General features: G+C 65.0%; 1 protein-coding gene across 1 annotated transcript; it reads left to right on the top strand.

Moving 5' to 3' along the window:
- Positions 1–4,455: 4,455 nt before the first annotated feature.
- On the top strand, positions 4,456–8,810 carry MNEG_10671 (hypothetical protein; the record flags this gene model as incomplete). Its single annotated transcript, XM_014040857.1, has 9 exons — positions 4,456–4,554; positions 4,705–4,747; positions 4,967–5,425; positions 5,777–6,303; positions 6,551–6,622; positions 7,027–7,121; positions 7,408–7,821; positions 8,115–8,250; positions 8,649–8,810. 9 exons carry the CDS (start codon positions 4,456–4,458, stop codon positions 8,808–8,810), a joined length of 2,007 nt encoding a protein of 668 aa, XP_013896311.1.
- Positions 8,811–9,051: the final 241 nt, after the last annotated feature.

Here is a 9,051-nt window from a genome sequence, read left to right as displayed (position 1 = left end):
TTAGCCTCTGGTCTCTGCGCTTCAAACACAAAAAAAACTATTGATGCAGTCACACCTGCCTGCCATTGTGAACAAAACGCGGGACGCAAAAGTGCCCAGCCAAGCGTGCAAAAAACATGTCTGGGCAAGCAAGGAGCGAAGCATCCCGGCCGTGCAGCAGCGCCCCTCCGCCCCTTGCTCCCTGCCGCAGGTGCGTGGTACGCGCGGTGACGACGGGGGCCGGGCAGGTTCGAACCCTGCTCCGGCTTTTGTTTTTTTGGAGGGGGTTGGCTCCTGCTTTTCGCTTTGCATTTTGCTTTGCGTTATAGAAGAAGCGCGGTGCATTTGCCTTCATCAGCCTCTGGTCTCTGCGCTTTAAACACAAACTACTACAGTAATGCAGTCACACCTTCCTGCCATTCTAAACAAGACCCGGTACATAAAGATGCCAAGCCACCCCCCCCCCCAGCCGAGCCGGCCCTTGTCTCCGTTCCTGAGCAGCTACTGAGGCCCCCCGCAAAGCACGCGGGGTCGGGTATGCAGGCCGGTGGCAGCGGCTTGACACCTTTTTGGGCCAACGGTTGTTGTGAGCATTCGGCCCAAGCCTGAATCTCTGGATCACATGTGTACTGCAATATCAATTACATGGGTGACGTGAGGGCACCATGCGGGCGGTGCCGCTCTGTGTGGATGCTGGGCAGCGGCAAGGCAGCCGACTGCCGGCGCCCCCCCCCCCCCTTGCAAGGGAGCGGGAGCGCACGCTGTGGACCGAACAAACCCAAGCGCTGACTGCGCTGGGCGTAGCGGCAAGGATTTGCTGGCAAGCAAAGTTGTAGGCGGCAAGCATGTTTGAACTCACACAAGGCGCAGGATGGCACTCTCTTTGCCGTTTGCCCACGAACGGTAATTTGATTTTGTCGGGGTGAGGCGCGCACATTTCCTGTGAACACCACTCATGGCGCGCCGCAAGCGTCGTCGCGATTTTGGCCGTCAGCAGCCAGGGCAGGTGCCGGGCAGCGGCGCGCCGTAACGGCAGTACACATGCACTTGCGCCGTTGTTGCATGCTGCGTGGGGTGTGCTTCCAAGTTACTGAGCGCGGCAGTAGCACCCCACTCGGCAGGGCTCCCATCTGCCCTATGTCCCTGAGTGCCTGACACGAGCTATACCCTCTGTGACCGGCCTCGGCGTGGCCCGCCCCGCGGTTGCGTGCCGGCGGGCAGGCGGGCGTGGAGGTAGGGGCGGACTGGGCGGTCCGCGCGCGGGCACGTCTCCAAACGCGGGCGGCCGACCAGGCCCGCCTTGCCACGGCTCGGCTGTCATGGGCGCCTGCGCGCGATCAGCGGATGACTGCTCGCCGACGCGGGGATAGCTCAGGCGCGGCCCGAGGTCTTGCCGTGAGGACCTCTCCGGTGCGAGCGCTTGCGCAGGGAGGGAGCGATTCGGGAGCGCCGCTCCTCGCTCTGTTGCGCGGCGCTTGGGTCGCACCGAGAGGCACGCTTTGGGTATCGCTGGCTGAGGGCCGAGTGGTCACGCAGGGCGGCGCGTGACCAAAGCTTGCGCGGCGTGACCCGCTGAGATGCGGGGTCCACTGCCGCGTTCACATGTGGCTGTCGCGCCCAGCCAGCGCCCCTGGGCATTGGGTGCCCGGACTGGTCACAGCTGTCACGGCGCAGCTGGTGCATGCACGCCACATAGCGTGCATGGCAAGTGGCCGCACTGTAGCGTGGCAGTGCCTGGTTGGCATCTGAGGCCTGAGTCAGGCCCAGCTGGCCATTGTGTGAGTGAGCCTGCGGCAGTTGAGCCGGCGAGACGGGGTTGTCGGTCTGGCCGAGCAGACCTGATGTCCAGTGGGATGGGCGCCTGGACAAGCATACGACGACGTTGTCCCGTCTCGTTGTAGCCAACCGTGTTACCGTTTGCACGCGCCCGTTACATTGGAAGCCGGTTCAGATCGACCCTTCACTTGAGTAGCGTACAAACACTGCAGAAGTGATGACACATGCCTATAATAATCCCGTTTTCGGCGGTGCAGACCAGCGGCAGCCTCCGCCGGATTCTGCCGGTACTTCCGACACGGCCAGGCCCGACCCGGCCGGCGCTCACCATGAGGCCATGGATACTGAAGATACTCCGAATCGCGGTGGGCTCGTTCCGGAAGGGTGTGGTGGGACCGGGGTGGCCGAAGGGTCGGCGCCGGATGACCGCCTTGCGGGCATCCTCGGGGGCGTGCTCGCGCGGGGCACCGCTGGTGGCCTGGCGGGCACCGCAGGGATCACGGTCATAGCAGACCCTGAATCCTTAGAGCGGCTTAATGCGCTTGCGCACCTTTTCCGCGAGCCTGGGATGACTGACGCACAGTCATGGCAGCGCAGCAGCAGCAAATGACTCCCCAGCTTGCTCAGCGGGTGGCCCCCGGTGGCTAGTCAGCAACCCCTCACTGTGGGGTCACTGCCCCATGTGCCGCCTCTGGCAGAGTTCCCCTCTGTGAAGGGCCAGACCTTTGAGTTCTGGTATGAGGCCGAGACGCGGCCTTGGCTGCAGCTAGTTGGGGACAGGGGCCCCGCGAGCATTTGGTGGCATACGCCCTGCGGGCGATGAAAAGTGATCTCCGGCAGCGGGTGATGTCATACATCCAGTCCTTAGGCCTTGATCCCATGACGCTAGAGTGGGAGCAGTTCAAGAGCGTCATGATCCAGCAGTCCTTTCTGCCCCACCCAAGCAAGATAGCAAAGCGCCAGCAGCTGATGAAGCCCATCAGGGCCGGCGCGGTGGCCAAGGCCAGCGCCTGTGATCCCGTTGCGACCACGTCAGATCTCACCCGCCAGTTCTAGCAGTGCAACGGCGTGCGATGCACAGCCGCGTGTCGCCGTCAAATAAACAGCCCCTGAAAGGCGGCGTCGAGCACCCCAGACGGCACCTCAACGGTCAGGTACGGCGGCCCGTCAAAGGAGGTCGCGCCGCCCGAGATCCGCAGCGGGTTGACTGACACCGCGGATCACGGACTGCATGATCACCGCGCCGCTGAAGGGGTCGACGACCCAACCTTTGTCCAGCGGGTGGGCTGCCCGCGGCTTTGGCTTGCTTTGGGGCCGCTGGCCGGCCGCCGTCCTCTTGTCCCTGCCAGGGGCAGTCCCCTAGGCGCCCCGGACCTCCCCCTGCTGCAAACGCGGCAGCTGCGTACACAGCGGGGGCTGAGCAAGGGGTCGCCGTGGCCCTTGTCCCGCGCAAGATCGGGCTGATACATATTGACATGCACCCAGAGGGAAGACAAAGGACACACCAGAGGCGCAGCAGCACGCGCACGCCCACTGGCGTGTCCACCGCCCAGAAGACCGCAGGTAGCACGCAGCCGGCGCGCATGGCGGCGGTGACCGGCCCCTCCGCGCACTCGCGGGTCGTGAGCACCATGGAGTGGGCGAAGGGGTCGCCCTCGCACGTGAAGAGGGTGCGAGTGTGCAGGCCCCGCGTGTTGACCTTTGCCAGCCCCTTGTCGCTGATGTCGAGCGGGGCCAGCCCGTTGTGGCAAATCCGCGGCCCGTACGTGTCGTTCGCCGCCTAGGCGGTCCTCTTGCCGCCGCCCCCGATCTCAAGGACAGGCAGGCACACCGGTTACGCCTCCGCGCAGGAAAGCATAACCGGTGTGCCAGCATGCACGGGTTTCGACGGGGTTCAAAAAGGCGTCGCAGAGGGGGCAGGGGGGACGGGAGGGCCTCGCGGAGCGCCCGGTATCAACAGCACCCAGAGCAGGCGCGGACGGCGCAGGGGGGGCGCGTCGGGTGGCGTGTGTGGCCGGAAGCTCAGGTCATTCGCCACTGCACAGCGACAGGCGCGCAGCCATGGCGCAGTGACAAAGACGAGACGATGACTGCCACACTTGCGGCAGGTGCAGCTGGGGCCGGCTTGGAGCATTCCCGTTCGGGGTATGAGGCGATTGTGCAGGCCTGCAAGCTCCTTGGGCGTGCGCGCACCCCTGATTATATAATCTATATATAGATGCACCCAAGCGCTGGAGTCCCCACACGGCTGACCGCAGGGGATTTGCCTGGCCTGTTGATAGATGATTCCTTCACCTTCCCAACAGTGCTCTCAAGCTGCATGGGTTGGACCATTGACGTGCATCTGCCAACCCGTCGGGGTTGGTACTTGCTAGTAGCTCACTGCTCAGCCTGCATCAAGGGGATCACTGCAGCTGTTCATCTACACAACACTCTACATAAATGCGCGCAACTGCATGATACTAACTCACTGTATGTTGTGTGCCTTGTCACAATGTGCACAGACAGCTTGTTCACCAATGCGATTCCCACGGCGTCGCCGGGTGCTTTGGGATTTGTGCCCATCCGGTCACACTTGCCCAGCACTGGCAAAACAAAGTGCAGCAACGTCAGGCACAGCTGAAGTGCTGGTATCAATACGGATATCTAATAATCCCTTTCCTGCCTCGCGAGCCCATGGGTCACTCGGGGTAGCACATGATGATCTCCAAGCTGCTGGGCGCAGCCCTGGGGGGCGCAGGCAGCTTCGTGTTCACTGTATGCGATCCAGAGAGCGTCACGCGTGACTTTGCGGGCCAGGTAAGCCGACTATGCGTGGGGGCTCCCACCACTTGCCGCTGTTGCCGCGCCGCGCCGATCGACGCTGGTATGTAGAAAACTGCACTCATTGCCGCCCCCGTCCCTCGCTCGTGCGTGCCCTCTGCCACATGCGATGCTTCCTGGCCGCAGCTGGGGCGCTTCACTCCTTGCTTCCTGGACATCGTCGTGCTCGGTGCGCCCTTGGGCCCCCCCCCCTTGCCCGCATGCTGAGGGGGGTGTCCCACTTTGCGGGAGCTCCTGAGGCGGGGCGGGCGTAGTGGCGTGGGCGGGAGGGGCGCGGCGGAGGCCTGGGTTGTAAGGCGGGCCTGCAGCAGGGCTGACTGAGCTTTGGCAGGCGCGCCGTGTGGGTGTGATGACGGAATACGGCGGCAGCCGAGACCACCCGCGGCAGTCGCGGCCGCGCCCCGCGCCCCGCGCCTCTGTAGCGGCGACGGCCACGCCACCACAGCGCTGTCGGCAGGCGGTGGCCGGCCTTTCAACCCCTGGATGATTCAAGGGGCGGTTGCGCACTCCGCCGCAGCCAGTTTTGCACTGCCGGCTGCTCCCAGCCTCGTGCCGCGGTCCGATCGTTCCCAAACCCCTCCGCCCGTCTCGCCGCCGCCGCCGCACGTCGCACCCGCAGGCACCGCGCACACCGTCGCCATCGTCCTCTACGCATGCTGGCTCGCCTACGCCGCCAGCGGCGCCGCGGACCGCTACCGCATCGCGGGGGCGTCCCGGCGTGCCGCGCGCGCGCTGGGCCTGCTGGCCGGATTCTGTGCGCTGGTGCCGCTTTTTGAGCTCAATGCGCGCGTGGCGCAGCAGAGCGTGTCGCTGCTGGGGGGAGGCGTCGCGCCGCACGAGATCGCGGGTGGGTGCGTGGGAGGTCGCGCCTAGATCACTGCTGCTGACGGCCGCGACGGACGGACGACTGCGGCCGGACGCCTTTCATAGGGGCAGTTGCTTGGGTGCACTCTTCGCCAGTGGGCGCACCAATATCAGAGCGTCCCAGCCCGTTCTGCACGCGTTTGTCCAGGGGCATGGGGGAGGCGGGGGCCCTCCTCGCCCGCTTGAGCAGTGCAGAGGCAGATGCATCGCTCAGATGCTGCGGGCGCCGCCCAACGCATTTGCGCGCCACCCCCTACCTCCACTTGCCCTCTGACGCATCTGTCCTGACCTTCTACATTCTCACCCCCATCAACAACCACACCAACACCCACAGGCCTGCTGCTGTCCGCGCTCTCCTTCGGCCTCCTCTCATTCGTCATCGCCCGCCAGGCCGCCGGCTCCTACATCCAGCACCGCAGGTGGCTCGTCGCCGCGCCCCTACTCGTCGTCGCCAGCGCCGAGCTGGTCAAGCTGCGCTTTGTGATCCTCCTCCTCCTCGCAACACCGGACGACGCCCCCCGCGACCCCGGCCCCGCGCCCTCGCCCGGGGCGCCGCCGTCGCTGGCGTCTTACTTTTTCGTGCTGTATGCCGTGTTTGTGGCCGCCCAGTGCTGCCTCGCCGCGGCGGTTGCCGCATGGCGCCCAGCGGCGCGCGACCTCGTTTTGGTGGCGCCCGGGCGCCGCGGCGCGCGCGGCGGGCGGCGCGCGGCCGCGGACGGCCTTGGGGCGTACGCGGCGCTGGCAGGGGGAGAGGATCGGGAGGCGGCGGGCGGCGGTGACGTCAGCGGTGGGGCACCGGTGTGCCCAGAGGCCGGGGCTGGGCTGTGGTCCCTCATGACGTTTGGCTGGATGAGCCCGCTGGTGGGTGGCTGTGTTGACTGGGTTATATCATGCTTTCGCATGCAGAGGTTTCGAGTTAGTGTGGTGTGGGCTGTGTTCCAGCCCGCAACCGCAACGGCTGAAAGGTGGTTTGCAAGTGCCCCGCTCATTGAGTGCGTTGCGGCAACCTCAAAGCAGCAAGCCCCTGATGTGCGCTCCAAGCCACCTCACTGTACTGCAAACTAGCCCCTGTTGCCCGCCCTTCCACTCAACACACACAAACACACAGGTGCGCAAGGGCTCTCGCCAGCCGCTGACGGCTGAGGACGTGTGGCGCGTGCCCCCGGGCGACCGGGTGCAGGTGAGGGGCGGGAGGGGTCGGGGCTGCGGCCCTCGCTTGGGCCGGTGCCAGGGGCTGCACTGACCAGAGGTTGCTTGAGCTGCAGCTCCCCCTGGCAGCATTGAGGCTCTGGGGACCCTATAGGTTTGCTTGCATGCATGATTGCATGCATGCATGATTGCACGCATGCATGATTGCATGCACGCATGATTGCACGGACGCATGATTGCATGCATGAGTGCATGCACGCATGCGCGTGCCGGGCAGGGGGGCATGTGTGCGATGTTCTCTACGAAGCCTCCCGCCGCCCTGGCCGTTGCTCGGCAGCGACGCGCATAGCGGTGCCCGCCCCAGGCACGCGGATGCCATCACCACCAGCGTACACTTGCCCATACACCACCATCATGCGGCCCCCCCTCCTCCAGGGCCTTGAAGCAACGTTCCTGAGATCGTGGCACCGCCAGCTGGCAAACAAAGGCCCGGAGCGCGCGTCGCTGCTGGCGGCCTGCTGGGCTGTCGTGTGAGCGTTTTGGGGGGAGGGGGTTCAGGTGTGAGGGCGGCAGCGCCGCTCTTGGCGACCGCCGCCCATACGGCTGTCGCAGCCGAAGCCTGTGATGGCGAATAGACCCGATGCCCGCAACGCCCCCACCCCCCTCCCCGCTCAGTCCTGTCAGACCGCACATACTCCACCGCAGCCCTCTCGGGCTCCCTCCACCACCCTCTGCAAGCTCCAACACCTTTGAACCCACCCCCACCCCAACCCTCACCCTCACACCCCACCCCCACTCTCACACTCACCCCCACAGGGGCGGCCAGTTCATCAAGGCTGTGCCCTTCAAGCTCGTCAACGACGCATCACAGTTCGTCGGCCCCACCATCCTCAACCTCCTGCTGGCCGTCGTCGCCGGCGAGGCCCTATCATCAACCTCGGCCTACAAACTTGTCAGCCTCGTTCTCCCCGGCTTCAGCGATCTGGATCCGATCGGCGGCGGTCCGGCCGCTGGCGTCATCGTCGGCGCCGCGGGTGCCGCGCTGCCGGCAAGGAGCCTACTTGGGGCGGACGGGCCCCAGGGCTGGGCCAGCGCCGCGGCCGCGTGGTGGGCGGCGCTGGACGGGCGCGGCAAGGGGTACGTGCTGGCGGCGGCGCTGTTCCTGGGCACTGTGTCGGGCACCCTCGCAGATGCGCAGCACTTTCACGCGACACAGCGCGCCGGGTTCAGGTGGGGCGAGGCAAGGGCGGGCCGCTCTTTGTTTTCATTCTGCAAGTGCTTGGTTCAATGAGGCGCGCAAACCCTGGGACGCGTCGGTCCTGCGGTGTGCTGGTGCTTTTCTTTACACAAACCAATACTCACCGCTGCCGACCCGGCACACCTGCCACAATGCACACCTGCTCCAGCTCCCCCCCCCCACACATACACACTCCCTCATGCGCACACACGCACACAAGCACGCGCGTGATAGCTCGTCCGCACACCAACCAACATACGCACGCCACATCGCCCCCCCCCCCCAGGCTCAAGGCGGTGTTCATGGCGGAGGCGCAGCGCAAGGTCCTGGCGCTGTCGCCGGCCGCGCGGGCGCGCTTTGGCAGTGGGCGCGTGTACAACATGGTGGTGTCGGACACACAGACCCTGCAGGACTTTTGCATGGTGGGGGGGGAGAAGGGGCTGGATCCTCAAGTGTGTGTGTGTGTGTGATGGTGTGAGTGATTGTGCGCGTGTGCGTGCATGTGTGTGCATGTGTGTGCATGTGTGTGTGTTGTATTGTGTGCGCTGACATAAGTGCGTGCGATTGGGGAGGGAAGGAGGAGTTTCCATGCAGTTGGTTGGTATGTTGAAGGGCAAGGGAGTCTCCAGGAAATGCCACTGCATTTTCAAGCATCGCATGTTATGGCTTCTCTTTTGCGTAGTCAGGCCAAGCTCGTCCTGGAGCAGCACAGAGGAGCATGCGCCAGCCCACTCTGCCATGCTCCACAATCCTGATCCCGTCACTCAAAATCCTCTTCTCCGCGGCCGTGCCAAACACGCATTCACGTATGCGCCTGCAGAACGTGATGGGCATGATGTCGTCACCCCTGCGCATCATCATAGCGATGGTGCTGCTGTGGCACCAGCTGGGGGCCGCGTCACTGGTGGCGGTGGCCTGCATCCTCGCGACAGTGCCCGCAAACAGGCGCGCGCGCGGATGCGGCCTCCGATCTGTTTGGTAGCCAGCGGGCAGGAACGGCCAGCTGGCGTGTGAGGGCTATGTGCTGCAGGCTTGACTCAGGGAAGTGACGATGGTAATTGCGGATAAGCGTACCCCAAGGGCTCTGCACCTGTTTGAACAGCTCATAGATGTGCGTTGCTCGCCGGACTCCCCCCAGCGCGCCCAAACAGACTGCCTCGGCTTCCTGACTGAACCATCTCCCATGACCCCCTGCCCCACCCCCATCGGACCGCTGATGACGT

Source organism: Monoraphidium neglectum, assembly GCF_000611645.1.
Source record: "Monoraphidium neglectum strain SAG 48.87 unplaced genomic scaffold scaffold02413, whole genome shotgun sequence".
NCBI lineage: Eukaryota > Viridiplantae > Chlorophyta > Chlorophyceae > Sphaeropleales > Selenastraceae > Monoraphidium > Monoraphidium neglectum.
The sequence above is the reverse complement of the archived record's forward strand: the minus strand, read 5'-3'. Positions and strand labels throughout refer to the sequence as shown.